This window comes from Pinus tabuliformis, chromosome 5_1 (genome assembly GCF_031772625.1).
Source record: "Pinus tabuliformis cultivar Carrire ecotype Pingquan chromosome 5_1, CPIR1, whole genome shotgun sequence".
Classification (NCBI taxonomy): Eukaryota; Viridiplantae; Streptophyta; class Pinopsida; order Pinales; family Pinaceae; genus Pinus; species Pinus tabuliformis.
This window is the reverse complement of record NC_142305.1, coordinates 768,119,109-768,146,429: the sequence shown is the minus strand read 5'-3', so window position 1 is coordinate 768,146,429 and position 27,321 is coordinate 768,119,109. Positions and strand designations below refer to the sequence as shown.

Below are 27,321 nucleotides of genomic sequence, written 5' to 3'. Positions count from 1 at the left end.
CAAAGATAAGCACATAAATGGAATAAGATAAGTTGAAGAAAGTGTGGAATCAATCAAACAAAGTGGTGAGCCAACGCAACCAAGCAATAAATTAAGGTGAAGAGCCATGGGGTGTTCAACTACCATGATTTGAATGTGTGTATATGTGTTACCACTAGCAAATTGAAAAGAAAGTAAGGATTAAGCTACGAACAAGTAAGAAACAAGGAATGAATAAAGGAAGCAGTGAAACAAGGAAGAATGAATTTGTTTCAAATAGATTGGAAATGAGGGAGAGGTGAGGAGTTCGGGTAGGTATTTCAACATTTATATAACTGATCAAGGCAAGGAATGATTAGTCGATGCAACCAATGATGGGCACAAATGACCCATGAGGGTGAAATTGATTAGTGGACAAGTTTTTGGCATGTAAATTTATGTTTGGCTTTCCTTTTTGTAACTAGTGACTAAGCCTTTGTCTCAAGAATCCTATTGTAAATATTATTATAGTAACAGGATAGAGGAAAAGGCCAAAGGGTTGTTCCATGAAGAAATTCATGTACAACTTTTTATGGTGAAGTTACTATTGATGTGATATATTTTTTATTTCTTCTTATTGATGAATTTTTGACAAAATGTGACAATAATGTATAAATTTATCTTTAGATCATCTAGCTCTAATACCATGTAGAAATTTCTCTATCGATCAGCTAGCTCTGATACCATCTCGAAATTCTCACTGTATATCACCTAATAATGCAATGTACTAAAGCAAAATACTTGATCTTCTTCTACTATCAAATTTTGCGGAAGATTAATCAATTTGAGCAAGATCAATCAGAACACATATAACAGAGAAGAAGAAATCATACACATGAAACACAGAAGAATACTTTGGGGAAAGCCTCAGCTAAAATCCCTGCTATCTGTATTATCATACAAGTGGAAATATATCAGGATTACACAAAGATTTAGCTCACAAGCTATCCATCTCTCAATACAATCCCTCACTACTGCTCATAGACATAATATACAACACATATGCCTTCCTTCAGTCCTCCAAGCCTCCTATTTCCTTGCATAGTTTCTCCTGGGTCCTCCAGCTGCAACCTATGTGATTCTAACCTCACACACAACACTGACCTCTGAAATAACTGCGCAATATTGAAGGAGATAATTCTTTGTGCATGGATGAGTTTCCTTTATACGAAAATTCCTCCAACTGATAGTACAATGTCCCTGTCTTTAATCTCAATTGTGTCTTTGTCTGAACTGACATGCATTGGTTATTTATCAAAGAATATTCAGTTATCTGGAGAACACTAGTTGCATGCATGCATGCATTAACTGGCTGAACTCACAATTAGTTCCTCCAACTTTTTGGAACTAATTTCAGTGGACTTAACTCAGTTAACTAAGGTAACTAATTACAACTCAAATACAACTCATCCTTATCTCCTCAATTAAGGGATAACTTACTCAATCAAACGGATAACTCTTGCATGTCTTCACAAAGACTTCATGTTTGATTTTCTCCAACTAATTAACTCAAGATGAATTAATTAATTATTTTTCAAATAGCTTGTGAGACTAAATTCAAATTTTAATTCTCAATTTTAATTCAATGACAAATTAAAATTGGAATATATCCCAAAATGCTATTTATAGTAATTCTATATTTAGCATTTCTATTTTTTGTTATTTCCAACAGAGTTGGAGTATATCCTGAAATGATATTTATAGCAATGTTATTTTTAGAATTTCTATTTTATCATTTCTTGTTGCTATTTTCCACACTGGTACCTGAAATGCTATCTATAGCAATACTATTTATAGCATTTCTATTTTTAACATTTCTTGTTGCTATTTTCAACACTCCCTCTCAACAAGAAAGGCATTCAACTCGAACCTGATCCTGAACCTTTGGATTGTTCAGCATGCAACACTTCTCTCAAGTGTTGTTGCTCCAACAACTCCAAAAACAAAAATATCCAACCTGAATCAGAATGATGCCTCTCTCATCAATGTCTCTAACTATTATTGCCTCTATCGAATGAAAATTCTACACCTCTATGCTCTTCAGTATCTAACTACTCTAGCCCCTATCACTTTGATCTGTGACTGCATCAATCCCACTGATTCATCTCACTGCATCTATGTTGTTGCTGGTCCTATCTCCTAACATTGCATCCGCATTGTATCTCCTCTCATCATGTTGCATCGTGCTGCCCACTGCTGCACTGTAGCTCAGTTCCTGAGAAGTAAGTAACTAATCTCGCAACTGACCTCTCTATTGGGCTAGAAACACCCTCTGATGTTGAATCTTCCTCTATCGCTCTATCTACATCTATTTCTAACCGCTTAACCAGTCTTTCTACTCCTCATCAGGGTTCTCATAGCAAGGTCTAATCAAAGAGGTTGGGTACCTCAAGTATCCTACCCCTATTTCAGCCTTCTTGGGACTATCACTTCACATCGCCCCACCTCCCACTTGGAGGTATGGATGCATGTGATCCCTCTACCCACTTGGCTCAAAAATCCCCCCCATGAGAGGTCTCTGCATGAGTGTATGCCTCCACTCGGTCTCCTCTTGGCTTCTCCAGTTGTGGTTGCTCCACAACCTCCTAAAGTTGCTTCACCAATTATGGCTCCCCCACAATTGTCTGAGACTTCTTCTGGCACTGCATGTTGAGAGGTAATGTACTCTTCCTCTCAACCACCAAGTCTCTAACAGTTGCCTTGCTCCTTAAGGCTTTGCATGCATCTTGAATCTCAAGAGCATACAAGTTCTTAACTTGTGAACCTATCTGCTTCACTTGTCTCGTGGTGATGTGTCTAAGGAAAACCTTTCCATTACTGAAGACTACATCATAGCCTTTGTCCTCCAACATCACGATCGATACCAAATTCTGCTTCAGTCCTGGCACATACTTCACATCTGTCAAGGTGATGCAAGCTCCATGCTTCCTATGAAAAGCAACCGTGCCCACTCTTGAAACACTATACTTTTCATCTTTACCTATCTCCATGTGCATCAGGAGGTCTTTCTCCTACAAGGTACTGAACAATCTCCTATCGCCAGTCATGTGGAATGAGGCTCCACTGTCAGGAAACCAACCACAACCCATCATCAATGAAACCATGCATGTGATGAGGTAAAATCCAATTCGAACTAAGAGGCCAATGCCTCACCTTTAGATCCTTCCGAGGATCCCTTCTTGGATTTCTTCAATGGACAATTAGTTGCATAATGGCCCACCTCATGACAATTAAAGCATCTCACTTCGGATTTGTCAATCTTCCTCCCTCCATGAGAAGAACTCGATTTGGATGAGAATCCTTCTCCTTCCCTTTCCTTGCCTTACTCGCTAAGGCAAAATTTTCTTCATCCTACTTGGATGAAGAACCATCTCTAGTGCTCCTCCTGATCTACTCCTGCATCAGATCCAACCACAGTCGTTCCCAATCTGGTAACTTCTCTCTTCCATTCACTGAGTCCTGGTAGCTATGCCAGCTCTTAGGAGGACCGAGGAGTGCAAGACTCACCATTGCTCCAATACTATGTAGAGATTTTTCTACAAAACCTCACTCCGATACCATCTAGAAATTTCTCTATAGATCAGCTAGCTCTAATACCATGTAGAAATTTCTCTATGGATCAACTAGCTCTGATACCATCTAGAAATTCTCACTGTAGATCACCTGATAATGCAATGTACTAAAGAAAAATACTTTATCTACTTCTACTATCAAACTTTGCAGAAGCTTAATCAATTTGACCAAGATCAATCGGAACACATATAACAGATAAGAAGAAATCATACACATGAAACACAGAAGAATACTCTGGGGAAAGCCTTAGCTAAAAACCTCGCTATCTGTATTATCATACAAGTGGAAATATCTAAGGATTACACAAAGCTTTAGCTCACAAGCTATCCAGCTCTTAGCACAATCCCTCATTGCTGCTCATAGATAGAATATACAACACATATGCCTTCCTTCAGTCCTCCAAGCCTCCTATTTCCTTACGCAGTTTCTCCTAGTTCCTCCAGTTGCAACCTGTGCGATTCTCACCTCACACACAATACTGACCTCTGAAATAACTGCGCAATCCTAAAGGAGATAATTCCTTCTGCATGGATGAGTTTCCTTTATAGCTAAATTCCTCCAACTGATAGTACAATGTCCATGTCTTTAATCTCAACTAGTTCTTTGTCTGAACTGACATGCATTGGTTATTTATGAGAGAATATTTAGTTATCTGGAGAACACTAGTTACATGCAAGAATGTATTAACTGACTGAACTCACAATTAGTTCCTCCAACTATTTGGAACTAATTTAACTAGACTTAACTCAGTTAATTGAGCTAACTAATTACAACTCAAATACAACTCATCCTTATCTCCTTAATTAAGGGATAACTTCCTCAATCAAAGGGATAACTTTTGCATGTCTTCACAAGACTTCATGTTTGATTTTCTCCAACTAATTAACTCAAGATGAATTAATTAATTATTTTTCAAATAGCTAGTGAGGTTAAATTCAAATTTTAATTCAAGGACAAATTGTAATTGGACTATATCCCGAAATGCTATTTATAGAATTTCTATTTTTTGTTATTTCCAACAGAGTTGGAGTATATCGTGGAATGCTATTTATAGCAATGTTATTTTTAGCATTTCTATTTTATCATTTCTTGTTGTTATTTTCCACACTGGTACCTGAAATGCTATCTATAGCAATGCTATTTATAACATCTCTATTTTTAGCATTTCTTGTTGCTATTTTCAACAAATAAGTTTACTTGCACTATATTGAAGAGTTATGAGATTTTACTAAGTAACTAATATCAAGCTTAAATAGGTGAACATGTTGGGATGCATAGTTTAGGGGTTTAACATTTTGATACACTAGGTAGTTGAAAAACTCATCAGTGCCACACACTCGAGGGGTCACGGTGTGCCCAAAAGGAACCTTATAATAATTTGGAGCCCTTGATGTTGTGAAATTGGGACACTAGCGATTTTCCTCCCGTACCTAACAAAAACATGATAATTTTCTAGCATGGCATGCAAATATTGCAGGTCGACATCGCATACTAGTGTGGAAATTTTATGTGGAATTGTTTTGTATGAGGGGGACATGGGGGAAAAGGGACTACCATGTATCTACAACATGGCAATAGTATATAAACCAATGTGGCACAAAGGAAAATCTCCTAGCGACTATAGCTTTAGATTTGGAGCTCGAATTGGGATGAATTTTATATCATTTGAAATCTAATATTTAGCATATGATGATGGTAGTCTCAAAAAACAGGTTTAAGATGGTTAAATAAAGTAGGAATTTGCAAACCGCATATCCATAAATGAATCTTGGAGGTTAGGTCTGGATACATTGTATCCTTATCCAATGATTAAGGGATTGGGTATGTGATAGCCAGCAAGAGGAGATTCATATTATGACTAATGCCAAAAACTTGTGCTTCCAACCTCACAGATATCTCTTTTCCCCAATCTTGAAGGTTGTTGTCAATATACTAATCGATCATGGTTATGGTTCTACAACTTCCTTCTTAAATTGATTCCTATATCCCTTTCAACTTACTACAAAATACCCCAAAGAAACCTACTTTGATACTAATATGATCTATAAAGTTCTATGGATATTCCACAAGAACAATTTGTCACAACATATTTGATAAAATAACTAAAATTAAACTATTAAGGGTAATTTTCCATTAGATTGAAGATTCTTTAATAAATAGATTAAGTGAATAAATAGTTTAGATGCAATAAATAAAGAACATAAATCAAATAAATGCATGCACCATCCACCCTAGAAAACCCTACTAGAAGATGAGACCACTATGATCTCTTGTCTATGCTAAGGAAATATGCAAGTATGAAGGAAGAGGTACTCTTTATGGAGATACTTGAAACTTGTGACCTATTAGGATAGTACAAAACCTTAATCCTCTCTATTCTTCTTTCTAATTTCCCATTCTTAATTACTCTACTAAACTATGGAACAAACTACAATAGCATAAAAGGGAACCCCTACTCCTAGCATCCTTGTATTTAACATAGCATGATAGCTAAGAAAACTCTAGGGGTAAAGTTTGACTCCATCAACTCTCTAGAGTCTTCTTGGAAGTCCACATATGGCTATCCACATTTTCATGAGGAATTGAAGATGATGTAGCATCCTCTCATACCATGGTAGTCAAATTGTGAGTAGCATAAATTTTACATACAATCTCTTATTGAAGTGATTCTTTCATTATTGGAAAGGTATCCGATTGTGAATTAGAATTCCAAGATCCTACACTAAATAGGGAATGTTTTAACCTCAAAAAATATCATTTCATGCCTCAAAATGGGCATGGAAGGTTTCATACCATAATTCTCCAAATTGAGTCTCACTATCAACATGACTCTATACATTGCTTCCTCCAATTTTCTAACTCTGAAAGCATTGAAATAGATAGAAAATAATAGAATTGATGCAATATAGATCAATTATAATCACTAGTGAATACCCTCTCTCTCTCTCTCTCTCTCTCTCTCTCTATATATATATATATATATATATATATATATATATATAAAGTCTAAAGAATTTAACCAATGCATGTTCATTTTAAACTTGTATATATCAATAATGGAGAGGTATCAATTTTTTGAAGGTGTACTTTATTAATATTATTTACTATGTAATAATTATACATTATGTGGAATTAAATGATTCAAGAAAAATTTGCCTTAAACATTCCAACATTTATCAAAGGCTATGTAAACAAAAGTGAGTCAAAGTTAACCACATACTATAGTTGGCTATTGTTAACCAACATAAAACAAATTCAACCACACACTATAGTCAACCATTTAAAATCCAATTTAACTAAAGTAACCTACAATATACCATAGTTAGACATTATGATCTCTACCAAGCCAAATTAACCATCACACTCAACCATAGTCACATTTACTTAACAATAGTTAATCTTTGACACTCAAATACATTTAACCATATTCAAACACTATTAAAAATACTCAATCATGTTTAACAAAATCAACCAAAGATAATTATACTCAACTATAGTGAACTCTAAAGAACCATAATGGACCAAAGTCAGCTATTGTGAGCAATAATTAGCCATAGTCAAACAAAATCAATAATGATCAATGTCAACAATGATCAACCCTATCAACATGGCATACTATAGTCAACCATATTCAGCCATCGTTAACCAAATTCAACCTAATGTGAAGCATATTTAACCATTATGGTCTATATTTGACCAAATTCAACCATCATACTCAATGAAAATCACATTTAATTAACAATATTTTATATTTGACAAACTCAAATACACTTAATTATAGTAAAAAATTGTCAACCATAACCAAATATAATCAATTATCAAACATAGCTAACCACTCCAAAGTCAATTATTCTTCACAATAGTCAACTAACTTCAACCCTATCAACATGGTCTACTATGGTCAACCAAACTCTACCATCATCAACTATAGTGAACCATAGTCAAACACAGTCATCCATAGTCCACCATTGTTAACCAAAGTTAATCAAAGTCACCCTATGATCAACTATAGCTAATTACACACATTTCTATTTTGGAATAGGGCTTCTAGTATTTTATTTTAACTAGTGCAGCCATATAAATTAAATGATCATTAATTGTCATTATGCATCAACCCTTAGTAAGCATGAAAGCGCTTACTTCATGATACATCTCATGTTTTTAAAATTAAAAAAAAATCTTAAAAATTAACTAAATTATAAATTTATTTAAATTATTATTATTATTATTTGTAAAAGAATTAATATATAAGTTAAACATGTATAGAAAAATATGTAACAATATTCTTAAGGGTGGAGATTCATCCCCACTTTTCCATGGAGATTACTATTCTCTAAATAGGCTTTGTTATAGTACCATGTGCCAATGCCACGACTTATCAATACCACATGCCCAGAAACCCACAATTCATTTCATATGACACTTGTTCATGATAACTTTTTTTTAATTATCAATAATTATTAGTTGGATGGTATGGATGTAGCCTCCATGGAATATTATAAAATATTCCTAGTAGTAGTCACAAATCAAAGGTTGAAAATTATCTCAAAAGTTGTTATGTCATATGAACATGAGTTGTGGTATTTTTGGCATTTTGTATTAGTAATCCATGGATATTATTAGAAAGTGTGTTAAGAATTTCCATGGTAAAGGGGGGGTGAATCTTTATGGTTAAGAATCTTGTTACGTGTTTTTTTAAATATATATAGATTTAACTCATATAATAATAATAATAAAGCTATAATTTAACTAATTTTTATGATTATTTTAATCTTGCAATTTGAAATGTATAATCAAGTAAGTGTTTTAATATTTTTCGGCCTTTATCAACTATTTAATTTATACGTTTTTTATAGTTATTATGATGTTTACTGACCCATATTCAACTATTCATACTCAACTATAGTCATTTTTTCTTAACATTACATAATCTTTGACATACTCAAACGCATTTAACCAACCACAGAATTTCTGTGATAACATTTGCTAAAAGGAAATGTTTTCTTTTAATGTGAAAAATGACATTATATGATTGTAAACCCAACACATGCCAGAGCAATGACCCTAAAAAAATTCCCCTTTTTCCTTCTTTCAAATCCTTTGAATTTACCCATACAAGTCCAATGACATTACTAATTTCATTTTATATTTAAAACAATAACTTTTGAAAATTTGTTATCATTCACATATTTGAAAATAATTTCTTTTATGTTCTTAACATAGACTTCGGAAGGAACTTTCTTTTATCTCGTTATATCCAAACCTCGTCACAGGAAATTTAACTTTGACCACAAAATATCGGTAGATTGATCATCTAAAGATGCAATGCAAGACATATAATTCAAAAAATCTCATCACGAGCCTCCTTTTCAAAGGTGTTGCTAATAAAGACACCTAAACTAAGACCTCCTTGACAATCTATAATATTTTAAATATGAATTGAAGAAATCCACTTGCTCAACTTGATCACCAAAATTTATGTTATTTATAATTTATTTTAAGCTCTTTTCAAGTGCACTACATGTGATGACTAAAGTTGTCCAAAAGCTTGCATGGATCTTAGTGATTTTTGGATGAAAAAAGTGGTGATGTTTTGAGTTTAAAATATTCTAGTTTTTTCTCATTATTAAAACCATTTTACACAATAAGATTTTATAACATTTCCCTTTCTCATGGAAAAGGAATATTTTAGAAAGCACAATGTGTCACATAAAAACAAACTTTTTTTCAAATCAAAATGCATGAGAAAGGTACCCAAAGGAAGGTGGTTGGAGTAGGTGTCCGCCTCCTCCTGCCTTGATATGATGTCAACTCACACAAAAGGGGGTTTCATCTCCCATTATACTTAGTGCATTGCATGTTCTCTCGTCACTTTCATAGCACAAATTTGGCACAAGGTTAAATGTCATTTGAATATTGCAAGTGGCATAGGGAGATATAAGAGGAATCAAGAGGAGAATTCTATTAGATTTGCAGAGCTGGAGGAAATTTTTCAAAATAAAGAATGCAATATGAGAATTCTAACAGGTAGATCAACCAACATATCCTTCTTTTCGGATGAGGATACTTACTAGCTAGTGTAGATGCTTGGAGATTCTGCACAACAATTGTTATGACTCACTAGTTTTTCTCTTGCAACACTAGTAGTCTTTTTTGTCTTCTCATGTAAATGTATATCAAGGTCTAGCACATCCAAACTATTTTATAAGATTTTATTTATAAGATGTTCTACTTAGACAACATCTTAGCAGCTTCAAGGCTCTAAAGTTATCTTACTAGTCTGGCTTCCCTTTGTGCAGACTAGTAGTAGAAATTTTTGGTTTATATAGTCCTCATTCAAAATATTGCAAAGTTCCTAAGTTCAAAAAAGAAAATGCACGAGAAAGGAAATTTTGAAGCAATGTGAGATGTCATGGCTGAAAGCATTTTAAGTATGATACAAAATATATCATGATGAAAGAAATTTTGAATAAGTGAAATGTGTTGCATGAAAGGGAATGTAGTGAAAAAAATCAGAAAGTACGTGTCGCAAAAAAACATATATTTATGTGATGTAATATGTCATGAAAAAGGAAGATTTGGAGTAACAATGTAAACTTTGAAACGGGAACTGATACTGTTACCCGTTTCGTAGAGATAGCAAAAAAGTGACCTGATTTTGAAAAGGGGTGATGCAGAACAAACATGTTTTTTTAGAGCATAGTTTTTGGCACTTTAATCTTTTTATGTAAATTACCTTTTAGAATCGTAGTGATTTTCATGCTGATTTTAAAAAGTGAGTATTCTGCATCACCCCCTTTTTTTAAAAGACCTGTTTTTTGGCTTTAAATTTTCTAATGTATAAAATGTAAATAATTATTTTGTAAATTTGATCATTGTTGAAGTGGTCGTTTTCTTCACATTTTCTTGTTTTTTATTTTAATTTTAACTTTTTTTTTAGTGAGGTTTTTATTGTTTTGCATTTTTAAATTAGGAGGTCGATATTTAGAATTTTCGATATTCTACATATTTATACATCCTTAATTAATTTTTCAATCCACATGAAATAATTGTTTCTAAAAAACAATATTTTTTAACAATGGACATAAAAATAACCATTTTTAACATAAATATAACTAAAAAACTACACATTTTGATAATTTTTTGCTAGAATTGACATGTCAAAATCGCAATTTTTATATGATAATTTTAACTAAAAATGGTTAAATAATAGCTTTTTTTATGAATTTCATGTCAAAAAAATAATAATAATCACTTTTTTTTTCAAAAAATAATGATTAACTTAAAAATCAATGCGAAAATCACATATTACAGATATTGAACGTATAACAACCCTAATTGAGTGTTTATTCTTCTCATAAAATGTCAAAGTCAAAACATTGCAAAGCTTGATTTACAAGCATAACTTAAATTTAATCAACAATGTCACGTAATCCAAACTCTTCGTCCTCTATAGTTTCATCATTGCCTTCTTCCACAATATTTTCTGTTTCCTTTTGCTCATTTTCCTCTTCTAATGGGTCTTTGATGTCTGCGAATCTCGCACACAACCCCCGGTGCCCCAACCCTCTCAACCCCCCCCTCCATCGGCCCGGGCGCTCTCACTCGCCCCCCCAACCGACACCCCACCCTACCCCGGCGCCCTCAACCACCCTCACCCACCCCCCACCCCGGCCCAGGCACCCTGCCAACCCCCCCCCCACCCGGGAGCCCACACAACCCCCCGCGCCCCAACCCTCTCAACCCCCCCTGGCTCGGGCGCCCTCACCCGCCCCCCCAACCGCCCCCACACCTGGCCCCGGCGCCCTCACCCGCCACCCGGCCCGGGCGCCCTTACCCACCCTCACCCGCTCCCCCACCTGGCCCGGGCGCCCTCACCCGCCCAGCCCGCGCGCCCTCACCTGCCTCCCTGCCCGGCGCCCTCACCCGCCTGCCCTCACCTGGCGCCCTGCCGAGTGACCTCATCCGCTCGCCCGCTCGGCGCCCTCACCCGCCCCCATCGCCCGCCCGCCAGGCCCGGGCGCCCTCACCCACCCGGCGCCCTCACCCGTGATTCCAGGAATCGCCCTGCTGCCTACCAGGCGGGGGCGCGGGCCACCCGGGTGGCGCAGCCGAGGCAGGCGCCACCCGGGCAGCCCGCGCCCCCGCCCGGCAGGCGGCAGGGCGGTTACCGGAATCGCCCTGCCACTTGCCGGGCCGGGCCGGGGGCCGCCTGGGTGGCGCGGACGAGGCAGGGTGGGTGAGGGCACCCCGGGGGGGGGGGAGGGCGAGTCAGGGCGCCCAGGCAGGGGGGCGGGCGGGTCAGGGCGCCGGGCGGGTGAGGCCGCCGGGCGAGCGGGCAGCCGGGTGAGGGCACCGGGGCGGGCAGGCGGGGGCGCCCGGGCGGGTGAGGCGGGTGAGGGCGTCGGGCGGGCAGGCGAGGGCGCCTGGGCGGGTGAGGCGGGTGAGGGAGCGGGGCGGGCGGGCGAGGGCACCGAGTGGGCGGGCGGGCGAGGGCGGGCGGGCAGGTGAGGCGGGTGAGGGTGCCGGGCGGGTGGGCGGGCGAGGGCGCCCGGGCAGGTGAGGCGGGTGAGGGTGTCAGGCGGGCGGACGAGGGCGCCCGGGGGGGCAAGGCGGGTGAGGGCGCCGGGCGGGCTGGCGGGTGAGGGCCGCCAGGACGATTCCCAGAATTGCCCTGCCGCCTGCCAGGCGGGGGCGCGGGCCGCCCGGGTGGCGCCTGCCTCGACAGCGCCAACTGGGCGGCCCGTGCCCCCGCCCGGCAGGCGGTAGGGCGATTCTGGGAATCGCCCTGCCGCCTGCCGGGCGGGGGCGCAGGCCGCCCGGGTGGTGCCTGCCTCGGCCGCGCCACCCGAGCGGCCCGCGCCCCTGCCTGGCAGGCGGCAGGGCGATTCCGGGAATCGCCCTGGCGGCCCTCACCCGGCCGCCCGCCCGGCGCCCTCGCCCGCCCGACGCCCTCACCTGCCTCACCCCCCCGGGCGCCCTTGCTTTCCGGCCCACCCGGCGCCCTCGCCCGCCCAGCCGGCACCCTCACCCGCCCGGGCGCCCTCGCTTGCCCTCGCCCGGGCGCCCTCACCCGTGATTTCAGGAATCGCCCTGTCGCCTGCCGGGCGGGGGCGGAGGCCGCCCGGGTGGCATGACGGAGGCAGGCGTCACCTGGGCGGCTCGCGCCCGAGCCCGGCAGGGGGCAGGGCGATTCTCAGAATCGCCCTGCCGCTTTCCGGGTGGGGGCGCGGCCAAGGCAGGGTGGGTGAGGGTGCCCGGGGGGGCCGGCGGGTCAGGGCACCCGTGCGGGGGGGGGGACGGGTCAGGGCACCAGGCGGGCGGGCAGGTGAGGGCGTCGGGCGGGTGAGGACGCCGGGCGGGCGGGTGAGGGCGCCGGGGGGGGCGGGCGAGGGCGCACGGGCGGGCGGGCGGGTGCGCCCGGGCGGGTGATGCTGGTGAGGGTGCCGGGCGGGCGGGTGTGGCGGGTAAGGGCGTCGGGCGGGCGGGCGAGGGCGGTCGGCCGAGGGCGTCGGGCGACCGAGGGCGGGTGAGGCGAGTGAGGACGCCGGGCGGGCGGGTGGGCGAGGGTGCCCGGGCGGGTGTGTCACGCCCCCAAGCCTACGGTGGTCTTTCAACCGTGCCGGCGAGGTGCGGCACCACCGTGCACTTTCTTTTCACCAATACTCGTACACATGGACTACGCCTAATTCACTTGTCCTTACTTAGTTTGTGTTTCGCAACCAAGTAAAATGCATTATCCTTTATACTTAATGAAGCCCATACTCATTCATTATCCAAATGCAATTAACCATGAACAATAACAATTGCACACAAGTATAAAGGGAGGGGCAACTCCCGGTAAAGTCTGCCCGACAATAATATATTATAACAGTTCTTCAATAATACATCATACAAGTGTGCTTGACAGACTTCAAGCCAACACTTAGAAATATTTACAATCAAGGCATAGACAGCCTTTACAACATTTGTGCACTCTTGCACGGTAGAAAGATGTCCACCCGGACCACCTACAACACTACCTCAAGCCCGGCACAAATCTGCAATCATACCGCACCTTGAACACCCTTGTTCAACCTACGATTCACTTCCGGTAAACTGCACACTACTCAAGAGGAGCGCATGAGATATGTGCACTCCTCTTTTCTGCGCCTCCTTTTACCCCTAGTACAATGCGTAGAGGAAGTGTGAGTTGATGGGTTGTTCGAATGAGCTCAAAGCTTTCATGTTTATACATGTTTCATCGTGGGTTTATGGGAGGGTGTCCAGCCTTAAGGCTGACCCCATAACTCATCACCAAACGCCCACGAATACACATTAACATGTCGGCTTCACTCCATAATCCGTCGCATATGAATAAAGGTTCAATACTTAGTTTTATTTTATGTGTCGCTCCACCCTCGCACTTATTGTCACATAAGTTTGTCGCATTTCGTCGCAAGTGGCTCAGATGTTCGTCGCATAAACGCGCCCGCCCGTCGTGCAAGGGGCACCCGCCCATCGCGTGCCTGCCCGAGTCGTGAAGGCCTTACATCCTCCTCCACCTGAAATCATTGTCGTCCTCGACAACATACCATCTCGGTAGCCATCCACCAAGATCCATATCCATGATGTCGACTCCTCCATATAAGGCAAACATCTCTGCAATATATGTAGGACTCCATCTCCGCCATGTCTCATCTTAGTAACCAACTGTCACCAAGATACTCCATACTAATGTATGTCATATATCAGATGTCCATGATCATTGACCACCCTGTCACAATCTCCCCATGCTGCTCTCCACCATGGAAGGTTACTCCCTCCAACTCAAGCTACATGTCTACCGCAACAATGTGTCAACTCCACCATGTCATCATCTCCATGTGCAAAACTACCCATGTTATGTCAACAAGTGCTAACACACCTCAATCATGTGCCAACATCTCATCTCAACAATATGTCCTACAACGGAAGTCATCTCAATCCATGATGATCGACCATCATGTCACAATCTCCACATGATGCTCTATCGTGGAAGGCTGGTCCCTCCATCCAAGCTGCCTGCTCACTGCAACGTATCATGTTGACCTCATCATGTGTCGTCCTCATGTGAACTGCTGCCATGATACTCCAACAAATGCTAACACATCTCTGTACATGTCGGCCCTCATGTCTGAACTAGTCAGGTGATCAGTCCAACTGTCATGCTCAAACTATGAGAATGCACATCCTCATGCCACCATCAGTCGTTCCTCAAAGCATCCTGTCACATCCTGAACTCAATCAAGAATCCATCCATATAAGTAAACCATGCTCAGGCCCATGAAGTAGTCCTCATCTCAAGTGTAACATGTTATCCATGATGTTTGGTGTCAATGTGCTACATGAAATCAGCCACATTTATCCTAACATCATCCATATGTGTGCCTCCTCCATATGAAGAGACCATCTCATCAAACTCCAATTCTCGGTATGCCACATCCAAGTCCATGAAGCTACCTCCATCATATCTGCAATGTGTCACCCCTAAAGTCTGTCATAGAAACAAGTATCTACTTGTCTCGTCTATCCATGTGTTGCCCATGATCATAGATCAATCAGCTCTCATGTCAAAAGGTAGTTGAGTCTCGGCTCAACTCATGCCCCAAGTGTTGCCACCAAGGCATCATCATCATTGTAACTCCATCACTCCAAGTTCCGCATCGATCCTCCACATCAAGTCACTCTTCCAAGCCATGCCCATACATGAACTTTGGAAGTATGCATCCCATACTGCATCAAAGTCTCCTGACCTCAGCTCCTCAATGCATCAGATCCTCTAAGTCCACCATATATGAAGTCCCTAAAGGTCACAACAATCTCATGTAATCATGAGCTCCATAAGTCATCCCCAACCAATATCTCAGCAAGCATACAAGTCTCGACCCAAAGGTCTCTACAAGATGCCTCAGCTCTCCATGTAGTAGGAATGCTCCATAGTCTGCTCACAATTCCATCCAAGTCCATGGTCTTGTTGTACAAGAGTGCACAACCTCTCCATAGGCTCATAAGTAATAAGTCTCCATGTCGCATCAGCAAATCCATCTGCACAACATCCCTGCCTTGGCACTCCTCCTTGGATGTCCATGACACCCCTACAAGTGCTCTCACATAATGTCCCTGCATAAGACTGCCATGCTCCATGCCTCCAACCTGATGTCCATGACTAAGTTGTCCATGTAGTCTAACCAAGTAGACCCATCACAACAATCAGTCATCCTCATCCAAGTCTACAATATTCGGTCTAGTGAACTCGGTCACCTAACCATATCATCATGTCATGAGTCCCTCCATCATAGCTTCTCCACCAAAGTGTTCACCAAGACTATCTCTTGGTCTCGGCCATGAGAAGTCCACCCAAGCAACATCAAGTGTGTGCCCTCCTCAACTGTCCATGAGTCATGCCGGGCACTTAGCCAAAGTGACTAAAGCATGACCCAATCATCCACAACGTTCATCAAGTTCCACCCTTGTCAAGGGCCTTTGCTCCTTCAACCATAAGGTCACAAGTAGCCCCAACAAGCTCTGCAATAGTTGACAATCCTTGCTTCTCCATACAAGGTTCCATCATAGTCATCCATGGTAAGATGTCTCCTTGCCTTGGCAAACTGACTTTGCCCTTCATTGCACACGGTCCATCTACCAAATGCCCAAATGAAACACAAGTACCACTACTTACTTCATCATCATGAGGCTCCTCCATGTGAGTGACCTCATCCACACATGTTGACAAACTGCACGATCCTGGTTCAACTTGATCTCCTTCAAGTTCATCCTCTATCGTAGTCATGTCTGCAACATCTTCCTCTATGTTCAGCTCAAGTGCACCAACCAAGTGTCCATTGACCAAGTTCATAGAACTAAACTTCCGAAAGTCCTCTGGATGTTCTCGGTAGTGAGTTCCCAACCTGTCAATGTAGTCAAGCTCTTCTTGTTCAATTACAACAACCTCTTTACTGAGAAGTTTCCTCTTGATTTCGGCTTCCACTTGGTCACTTTCCTTCCTCAACCGGGCTCTCTTATCAAAGATCTCTTGAAGGCCAAGATCACCCTGTCGGACTTCCTCTTCCTTGCTGGCATCAAACATAACTTGCTTCATTGCCCAACTAAGTTGGAGAAGTCCTTCGATATTCTTTCTCAAGGCTTTAAGTTCTTCACAGATTTGGGGCCTCTCTTCCTTCAACTTCTTCAACTCGTCCAAGGTAAGCAAGAGCTTCTTTCTCCCTTCACCCAAACTCGCCATGCCTTGCTGTCCACTGTCATGAGCACCCCAGCTCATCAGCTCCGACCGAGCTCTGATACCAACTTCACTTCGGTGAAGTTGTGTAGCAGCTTCAACCTTTAATGCCCGAATCAGCTGCTCTGATACCAACTGTCACGATAGTGCAGTGGGATCAGCACTTCATCATCAACCTGAACACGAGCTCTGATACCAACTGTCACGATAGTGCAGTGGGATCAGCACTTCATCATCAACCCGAACACGAGCTCTAATACCAACTGTTACACCCCCAATCCTACGGTGGTCTTTCAACCATGCCGGCGAGGTGCGGCACCACCGTGCACTTTCTTTTCACCAATACTCGTACACATGGACTACGCCTAATTCACTTGTCCTTACTTAGTTTGTGTTTCGCAACCAAGTAAAATGCATTATCCTTTATACTTAATGAAGCCCATACTCATTCATTATCCAAATGCAATTAACCATGAACAATAACAATTGCACACAAGTATAAAGGGAGGGGCAACTCCCGGTAAAGTCTGCCCGACAATAATATATTATAATAGTTCTTCAATAATACATCATACAAGTGTGCTTGACAGACTTCAAGCCAACATTTAGAAATATTTATAATCAAGGCATAGACAGCCTTTACAACATTTGTGCACTCTTGCACGGTAGAAATATGTCCACCCGGACTACCTACAACACTACCTCAAACCCGGCACAAATCTGCAATCATACCGCACGTTGAACACCCCTGTTCAACCTATGATTCACTTCTGGTAAACTGCACACTACTCAAGAGGAGCGCATGAGATATGCGCACTCCTCTTTTCAGCACCTCCTTTTACCCCTAGTACAATGCGTAGAGGAAGTGCGAGTTGATGGGTTGTTCGAATGAGCTCAAAGCTTTCATGTTTATACATGTTTCATCGTGGGTTTATGGGAGGGTGTCCAGCCTTAAGGCCGACCCCATAACTCATCACCAAACGCCCACGAATACACATTAACATGTCGGCTTCACTCCATAATCCGTCGCATATGAATAAAGGTTCAACACTTAGTTTTATTTTAAGTGTCGCTCCACCGTCGCACTTATTGTCACATAAGTTTGTCGCATTTCATCGCAAGTGGCTCGGATGTTCGTCGCATAAACGCGCCCGCCCTTCGCATCATCCGTCGGCTCGTCGTCCACGGGGCGCCCACCCGTCGTGCAAGGGGCGCCTGCCCGTCGCGTGCCTGCCCGAGTCGCGAAGGCCTTACAGGGTGAGGAGGGTGAGGGTGCCGGGTGGGCGGGCGAGGGTGCCTGGGCGGGTGAGGCAGGTGAGGGCGCCGGGCGGGCGAGGGCGCCGAGCGGGTGGGTGGGTGAGGGCGATTCCGGGAATCGCAGGGGCGCCCCCTCCCGCTCGCCCGCCCGGCGCCCTCGCCCGCTCGGCGCCCTCACCCGCCTCACCCGCCCGGGCGCCCTCGCCCACCCGCCCGCCGGACGCCCTCGCCTGCCCGCCCGACACCCTCACCCGCCTCACCCGCTTGGGCACCCTTGCCCTCCCGGCGCCCTCACCCGCCCGGGCGGCGGGTGGGTGAGGGAGATTCCGGGAATCGCCCGGGCGGCAGGGCGATTCCAGGAATCGCCCGGGCGCCCTGACCCGCCCGCCCGCACGGCGCCCTCGCCCGCCTGGCGCCCTCACCCGCCTCACCCGCCCGGGCGCCCTCGCCCGCCCACCCGACACCCTCACCTCCTCACCCGCCTGGGCGCCCTTGCCCGCCAGGCGCCCTCACCCGCCCGGGCGCCCTCTCCCGCCCGCCCGCGCGGCGCCCTCACCCGGCTCACCCGCCCTGGCGCCCTCGCCCGCCCGCCCGCCCGGCGCCCTCACCCACCCGCCCCGCCCGCCCCCGCCCAGGCGATTCCCGGAATCGCCCTGTCGCCTGCCGGGCAGGTGGCGCCTGCCTCGGCCGCGCCACCTGGGCGGCCCGCGCCCCTGCTCGGCAGGCGGCAAGGCGATTCCGGGAATCGCCCTACCGCCTGCCGGGCGGGGGCGCAGGCGGCCCGGGTGGCGCGGCGGAGGCAGGCGTCACCCGGGGGGCCCGCGGCCCTGCGCGGTAGGCGGTAGGGCGATTCTCGGAATCGCCCTGCCACTTTCCGGGTGGGGGCACGACCCAGGCAGGGTGGGTGAGGGTACCCGAGGGGGCCGGTGGGTCAGGGCGCCCGTGCGGGGGGGGCGGGCGGGTCAGGGCACCGGGCGGGCGGGCGGGTGAGGGCGCCGGGCGGGTGAGCTGGGTGAGGGCGCCGGGCGGGCGGGTGTGGCGGGTAAGGGCGCTGGGCGGGCGAGCGAGGGCGTCGGGCGACCAGGAGGGCGAGGGCGCCGGGCGGGCGAGGGCGGGTGAGGCGGGTGAGGGTGCCGGGTGGGCGGGCGGGCGGGTGAGGGCGATTCGGGGAATCGCCCGGGCGGAAGGGCGATTCCGGGAATCCCCTGGGCGCCCTCACCCGCCCGCCCGCCCGACACCCTCGCTCACCCGCTCGCCGGACGCCCTCGCCCACCCGCCCAGCGCCCTCGCCCGCCCGACGCCCTCACCCGCCTCACCCGCCCGGGCGCCCTTGCCCGCCCGCCTGGCACCCTCACCGCCTCACCCGCCTGGGCGCCCTTGCCCGCCCGGCGCCCTCACTCGCCCGGGCGCCCTCTCCCACCCGCCCGCCCGGCGCCCTCACCTGCCTCCCCCACCCTGGCGCCCTCGCCCGCCCGCCCGCCCGGCGCCCTCACCCACACACCCCGCCCGCCCCCGCCCGCCCCCGCCCGGGCGATTCCCGGAATCACCCTGCCGCCTGCCGGGCGGGGGCGCAGGCAGCCCGGGTGGCGCGGCGGAGGCAGGCGTCACCCGGGTGGCCCGCGCTCCCACCCGGTGGGCGGCAGGGCGATTCTCGGAATCGCCCTGATCGCCCTGCCGCTTGCTGGGTGGGCGCGCGGCCGAGGCAGGGTGGGTGAGGGTGCCGGGGGGGCCGGCGGGTCAGGGCGCCCGTGCGGGGGGGCGGGCGGGTCAGGGCACCAGGCGGGCGGGCGGGTGAGGGGGCCGGGGCGGGCGAGGCTGGTGGGGGCGCCGGGCGGGCGGGTGTGGCGGGTAAGGGCACCGGGCGAGGGTGGGCGGGTAAGGGCGTCCGGCGGGTGTGGCGGGTAAGGGCACCGGGCGGGCGGGCGAGGGTGGGCGGGCGAGGGCGTCCGGCGGCCGGGCGGGCGAGGGCGGGTGAGGCGGGTGAGGGTGCCGGGCGGGCGGGTGGGCGAGGGCGCCCGGGAGGGTGAGGCGGGTGAGGGTGCCGGGTGGGCGGGCGGATGGGTGAGGGCACCCGGGCGATTCCCGGAATCGCCCTCACCCGCCCGGGCGGCAAGGCGATTCCGGGAATCGCCCGGGCGCCCTCACCCGCCCGTCCGCCCGGTGTCCTCGCCCGCCCGGCGCCCTCACCCGCCTCACCCGCCCGGTGTCCTCAACCCGCCCTCCCGACGCCCTCGCGCGCCCACCCGACACCCTAACCCGGCTCACCCGGCTGGGCGCCCTTGTCCGCCCGGCGCCCTCACCCGCCCGGACGGGCGGGTGGGTGAGGGCGATTCCGGGAATTGCCCGGGTGGCAGGGCGATTCCGGGAATCTTCCGGGCGCCCTCACACGCCTGCCCGGCAGGCACCCTCACACGCCTGCCCGGCAGGCGCCCTCACCCGCCTCACCCGCCCGGGCGCCCTCGCCCACCCGCCCGCTCGACGCCCTCGCCCGCCCGCCCGGCACCCTCACCCGCCTCACCCGCCTGGGCGCCCTTGCCCGCCCGGCGCCCTCACCCGCCTCACCCGCCCTGGCGCCCTCGCCCGCCCGCCCACCCGGCGCCCTCGCCCGCCCGCCCAGGCGCCCTCACCCGCTCGCCCAGGCGATTACCGGAATCGCCCTGCCGCCTGCCGGGAGGGGGCGCGGGCCGCCCTGGTGATGCGGCCGAGGCAGGCGCCACCCGGGCGGCCCGCGCCCGACAGGCGGCAGGGTGATTCCCTGAATCGCCCTGCCGCCTGTCTGGCGAGGGCGCAGGCCGCCAGGGTCGCGCCGCTACGCGGCAGAGCCAGGCGTCACCCAGGCAGCCCGCGCCCTTGCCCGGCAGGCGGCAGGGCGATTCCTGGAATCGCCCTGCCGCCTGCCGGGCGGCTCGCTTCGCCCCCCGGCAGGCGGCAGGGCGATTCCGGGAATCGCCCTTCCGCCTGCCGGGCGGGGGCGCGGGCGAGGCAGGGTGGGTCAGGGCGCCCGGGCTGGTAGGCGGGCGCAGGGCGGGTGAGGGCACGTGGGCGGGCGGGCGGGTTAGGGCACGCGGGCGGGCGGGTGGGTGAGGGCGCCCGGGCCTGCCGGGTGAGGGCGCTCGGGCCGGTGAGGGCGCCCGGGTGGGGGGGCGGGTGAGGGCGTTGGGCGAGGGGGCGGGTGGGGGTGCTCGGGCCTGGCTGGCGGGCGGGTGAGGGCGCCCGGGCCGGGCGGGCGGGTGGGTGAAGGTGGGTGAGGGCGCCGGGGCCCGGGGCGGGTGAGGGCGCCGGGTCCGGGTGGGGGGGCGGTTGTGGGCGCCCGGGCCGGGGGGAGTGGGGGTTGAGAGGGTTGGGGCGCGGGGGGTTGTCTGGGCGCCCGGGCGGGGGGGGGTTAGCAGGGCGCCCGGGCCGGGTGGGTGGGCAGGTGAGGGTGGGTGAGGGCACCAGGGCCGGGGGGCGGGTGAGGGCGCCCGGGCCAGGGGAGGGGGGCGTTGAGAGGGTTTGGGCACGGGGGGTTGTGTGGGCGCCCGGGCGGGGAGGGTTGCAGGGCGCCCCGGCGGGCGGGGGGTGTTGGGAGGGTTGGGGGGGCGCGGGGGTTGAGAGGGCGCCCGGGCCGGGCAGGGGGAAGGGTGAGGGCGCTCGGGCGGGCGTTGGGTTGGTTTGGTAGGGATTAAAGGGGGCAGGGGCGCGGGGTGTGGGTGAAGGTAGTGAGGGTGTCGAGAGGGGCGTTAGAGGTAGGGGACGAGTCGGGCTGTGGTGCCCACCCTAGCATGTTATGGTTGAAAACATGTTAAATTTATACTTAGGAAAGAAAAATGATATTCTACCAAAAACATTAATGTGTTTTTTTTCGTCATAAACAACTTTGTTTGACACATAAAAATTTGGTTTTATTAGCATTTTTTAAAAATGTTGAAAATTGACCCTAAAAAAAATAAAATCATTATTCCAGTATCATCACTTTCGTTTTGAAGCTATATTTTGCACGAAAGTTTCATAGTAAAGTTCGTAGTTACTGCCATTTTTAAAACATGTTCAAAATTAACGCCTAAAAAATAAAAACATCATTCGAGTATACACACTTTTCGTTTTTAACACTGTTTTTGATGTTTTTTTGGGGTTTTTTGGCCAGAGTTCTCGTTTTGATTTTATAGTTCCCGTTTCAAAGTTTACATTGTTGAGTGATACTGTTGGAAATTTCTGGTAATTTCAAACATATAATGAACAGAGGATAATGCTCTGTTTTTCACAGCATCTTAACAAAGGGAAGCAAAAAAAATATTTCCAGAGAACAGAGGTTCATACACACATAAAAACTTTGTATTCATTAAAACTACCTGATACAAATTTCTTCCTCTCTCTCTCAGAGGGATTCACCAAGAACTTCCACAAAAACAAATTACTCTGTTTCAGCTCCAAAATTTATTTTTACACTACTGTGTGTAAAAATAAAACTTACATTTACTGCTGTAAAAATCTCTTACATTCGCATTTTACATTCAACAAAAAAATATTTTCTTTACACTGCTGCGCATTCCATGTGCTCAAACTCCTGTAAAAAGTGTTGGGATATTCCGACAAATAGGAAATAGTTAAGTACAACTTGGTCTAGTATAGAGTTAGGTATAGAGTTAGGTAAAGTGTGTTTCTTTACCTTGTACATTTTGTAACTTACAATCCGACGGTCACGATATGTAGTGATCTGACGGTTCATTCTCTCCTCGATATTACCGACACTTGATCCGTGGCTTAACACCCGATTGGTCCATGATTTCTATTTAAAGCGCATGGAGGGTCATTTGTAGGGTAATCCGTCTATGAGAGAAGAATATGTAAATTTTCATTCTTTTATTAATAAATTGCTTGAAGTGGCCGCGTTGGCTCAGGCCGTGGACTGTTTCCCTCTTTGAGGGTTTTAACCACGTCAAAATACTGGCGTATTGATCTGCGATCTGTTTGTGAGTAGTGTCCTTCGGTGTTCTGTCTGAGGAACTTACCCTGTAAATTCCTACATGGTATCAGAGCTATTTGAGGGCCGCGTCCATTGGTGATCCAAATCTGAAGCCGGTAGAACTGCATCCGACTATCGTTTCCTAGATCTACTATTTCTGACTGCTTTCAGGCCGAGAGGACTGCTCTGTTGTGTTGGGAGCATCTGTTCCAGTGAGGAACCCCTTTCGTTTCACGCAAAAAGGTTTCCGGTAGCCCTAGCTGTGTCATTTTTAAGATCTGGAGGTATATAGTGTTTATTTGCAGTTTACAGTTATTTTCTCTCTGTTTATTTCGGTTTCTGTTTATATATCTTTTTTTATTACCGGATCTATACCTTTCATTTCTGTGTATGCTCTTTGCCCTGCGACTCTGTGCGATCTGGGCAAATCAGAAACAGAAAGGAAGGATTTTTCTCATGCGTATGCTCTTTTCCGTTGCGCCTTAGTGTGATCTCGGAAAATCAGAAACATTGAGGAAAATATTTAGTTTCCGGCTAAAGCTAACTTTGAGCCGCAAGGTTCATTTTTGAAAATATTTAGTTTTTCGGCTAAAGCTAACTTCGAGCCGCAAGGTTCGTTTTTTTTGTATGTCCGTGTTGGGTTTTGTGTTTTTTGTTTTGTAGGGAAAAAGAGTCTTCTCAAAGCAAGCACGCAACCCAAAGCAACAAACCCCCCCTCTCTCTCTCTCTCAAACTTTTTGTATAGCTCACTTGGTGCAAAGCTAATTTATGAGAGTAGAGGTCTTGGGTTCAAGTCTCCATTTTTGGGGGCGGATTTTTTCATTTCCGCACATTCCCGCACTTCGTCGGCGACTTCATCAATTTTTTTTCAAAAAGCCATAACTTCTTCATCCGGAAGCCGTTTTCAAAACCGTTTTTTTGGAAACAGCCTAATTTTTCGAGATCTTTCCATTGGTATACTTAGTTTTAGCATCTACAGCTTCAGTTTCTGTTAAAAATGGAAATTCCATGCCAAGTCATTCTTGATAGCACTAACTACTTCCAATGGTGGTCCTATATTGTGGATTTACTTAGAAGTAAAGGTCTTTACAGAATAGCCACAGGCCAAGAGACCAAACCGAAAGATGAAGATAAGGCAGCTAAATGGGAAAATAGGCAAGACCAAGCACGTGGGTTGATAGGGATGTCTATTTCTCCAGATCTTAGATTCCATATTGCAAAACTTGATACTCCTGATGAAGCACTGCAACAAATTACTAAAGTCTTTGGAATTAAAAATGAACTTAAAGCCCATCAACTTGAAAATGAATTGCTTACATTGGACCCCAATAATTTTCCTTGCATTGAAGATTTTTTGTCCAAGTTCAAGACCCTTAGACTTCTCTTGGAAGGTGTTAAAGTTAAGAAAGAGGATAGTAGCCTTATCTACTCCATTCTTACTAAGTTGGGACCAGCCTATTCTGTGTTTGTTTCCACCTTCCATTCTACAAGAGAAGCCTTCATTTCTCAAGGACAAACCTACAAGTCCCCTTCCTTTGATTCCTTTTGTGATTCTTTAATAAGAGAACAAGAAAAACTCTTACACCTTGGTCTTCTTCATCTTGGAAACTCTTCTAAGAAAGCATTAGCCACCCAGCAGCAACCAAATCCAAAGAATCCTAAGAAGTTGTATCCTAAAAAGAATGGTCCTAAACCAAACAAGGGTCCTAAGCAATTTCAACCTCAAAATGAAAAATCATTTCAACAAAATGATAAGACAAATAAAAACAGAGGGAAGAAGACTGATAGACATTGCAACTTTTGTAATCGAGATGGCCAGTTAGAATCCAAATGCTTTAAGAAGATGGAAGTCTTGGAAGCAGCAATGAAGAAGCATAACATCCATTTGGAGCAATCTTCAACTTCAACTTCATCTTCAGGAATGGCACTTTCTGCATGTGGTTGTCAAGCATCTCGGTCTGGCTATGCACTAAATGTATCTTCTTCTTCTCATTCTCATGAGTGGCTCATTGATTCTGGAGCTTCTTATCACATTGCCAAAAACAAAGCCATGTTTTCTTCTTTAAATGATTGTAACACCAAAAATATATATGTTGGTGATGATAGATCTCTTAGTGTTGTAGGGACTGGAACTGTTCATCTAGACAATGGTCAGTTTAATGATGTAGTATGTGTTCCAACCTTATCCTGCAACCTTCTATCTGTATATTAGATAACCCATTCAGGTGAAGGTAAAATCGTTGAATTTTCACCTCACGATGTTGTAATTAAGGACCTAAGAGATCCTAGACAGATTTTAGCTACTGGCATTGCTGATGATTCTACAAGGTTGTATAAGTTTCACAACTTTGGGTCATCAAATCTTCCCTCAGTATTTGTTGCTCATAATGATGAAGTGAGCAAACTTTGGCATGAGCGATTTGGTCACTTAAACTATCGCTCTCTTCAGAATCTATGTAAAGAAAATATGGTGACAGGTCTTCCCATGGTATCTTGCAGAGATGGTGTTTGTTCCGGATGTGTACTCGGAAAACATCATTGGGACAGTTTTGAAAAACGTGCCTCTTGGCATGCCTCAGCCCCTTTACAGCTCGTGCATAGTGATTTATGTGGTCCACTTCCAGTTGCTTCATTCTCTGGCTACAAGTATTTCTTAACTTTCATTGATGATTTCTCCAGACGCACTTGGGTATACTTCTTAAAACTCAAGAGTGAAGTATTTAACATGTTCTTGGCCTTTAAGGCCTTTGTTGAAAAACAATCTGGACATCAAATTCTTAAGCTAAGATTTGATAATGGCGGAGAATATGTTAAAAACACATTCATCAACTTTTGCACTGAGAATGGAATTCAAATGCAATATACTGTTCCATATACTCCACAACAAAATGGTGTAGCTGAAAGGAAGAATCGCACCTTAAAGGAAATGGCTAATTTGTATGCTTCAATCTAAAGGAATTAGTCTTAATTATTGGGCAGAAGCAATTAACTGTGAAAATTACATAATAAATCACACTCCTACTAAGGTTTTAAAGAATAGAACTCCAGAAGAAGCATGGAGTTCAATCAAACCAGATGTAAGTCACTTTCGTGTTTTTGGAAGTGAAGCATGGGCCCATATTCCAGATGAGAAACATAAAGCCTTAGAACCTAAGAGTGAAAAATGTATTTTTGTTGGATATTCTGAAGATGTCAAAGGATATAGACTTATTCCACTTAAGTCCAAAAAAGTTATCATTAGAAGAGATGTAAAGTTTGATGAAAATATATCGGCCTACGAGCCTAGTTCGGCGAATGTGCCACCTCTCCCTATCTCTTCTACTTTTGAAAATATTTCTTCTTCAGATGATGAAAGCGGGGATGAAAATCCTCCCCCACCTTCTCAGGATCCTCCTTCAGCTCCTCAGCTTCCAAAATGGGTCCGTGCTACTCAGGATGCAGCAGGTGATCTTGCCGGTGATCCTACAGATCAGTGACGTACACATTCTCAGTTCGAGAGAGCCTCTTCTTTACTGGCTCAAGCTTCAGCGAATTATGATCCTGACACCTTTGCAGAAGCTCCAAGCCATCCAGATTGGGAAGCAGCTATGAATGAAGAATATCATTCATTATTGACAAATGATTCATGGGATCTTGTTCCTCTACCAAAGGGACGAAAACTTGTTAGATGCAAATGGGTTTATAGAACCAAGTATGGAACAAATGGGAAAATTGATAAACATAAAGCTCGTCTTGTTGCTAAGGGTTTTTCACAAGTTGAAGGCATTGACTATACTGAAACCTTCTCCCATGTTGCCAAAATGAACTCTATCCGCCTTGTTCTTTCCCTTGCTGCCACTTTCAAATGGGAAGTCCATCATATGGATGTTAAATCTGCCTTCTTGCATGGGGACTTGCATGAAGAAATCTATATGGAACAACCTATTGGCTTTATACAAACAGACTCCAGCCTTGTATGTTGGCTTAAGAAATCCCTTAATGGTCTCAAGCAAGCTCCTCGAGCTTGGTATGCCAAAATGGATAACTTTCTTTTAGAATCTGGCTTCTCTAGGTGTCATTCTGACAATATTGTCTACACCAAGAAAGTGGACAAGTCTCTTATCATTCTTGTTCTTTTTCTTGATGATCTTATCCTCACTGGTAGTGATCCCAACCTTATAAACCATGTGAAGTCTAGCCTTAAAAGGAAGTTTGAAATGAAAAACTTAGGACACTTACATTATTTTCTCGGTCTTCAAGTCTTGCAATCCAAGGAAGGTATTTCCCTTTCTCA

At 46.6% G+C, this 27,321-nt stretch overlaps 1 protein-coding gene across 1 annotated transcript in view; it reads left to right on the top strand.

Moving 5' to 3' along the window:
* The first annotated feature begins 20,801 nt into the window (after positions 1-20,801).
* The window catches only part of LOC149167192 (CO(2)-response secreted protease-like), a 28,848-nt gene continuing 22,328 nt past the window's right edge, over positions 20,802-27,321 (top strand). Inside the window, exon 1 of the mRNA XM_089430404.1 lies at positions 20,802-20,975. Coding sequence (XP_089286530.1) covers positions 20,802-20,975 — 174 coding nt within the window. The remainder of the gene's footprint in view (positions 20,976-27,321) is intronic.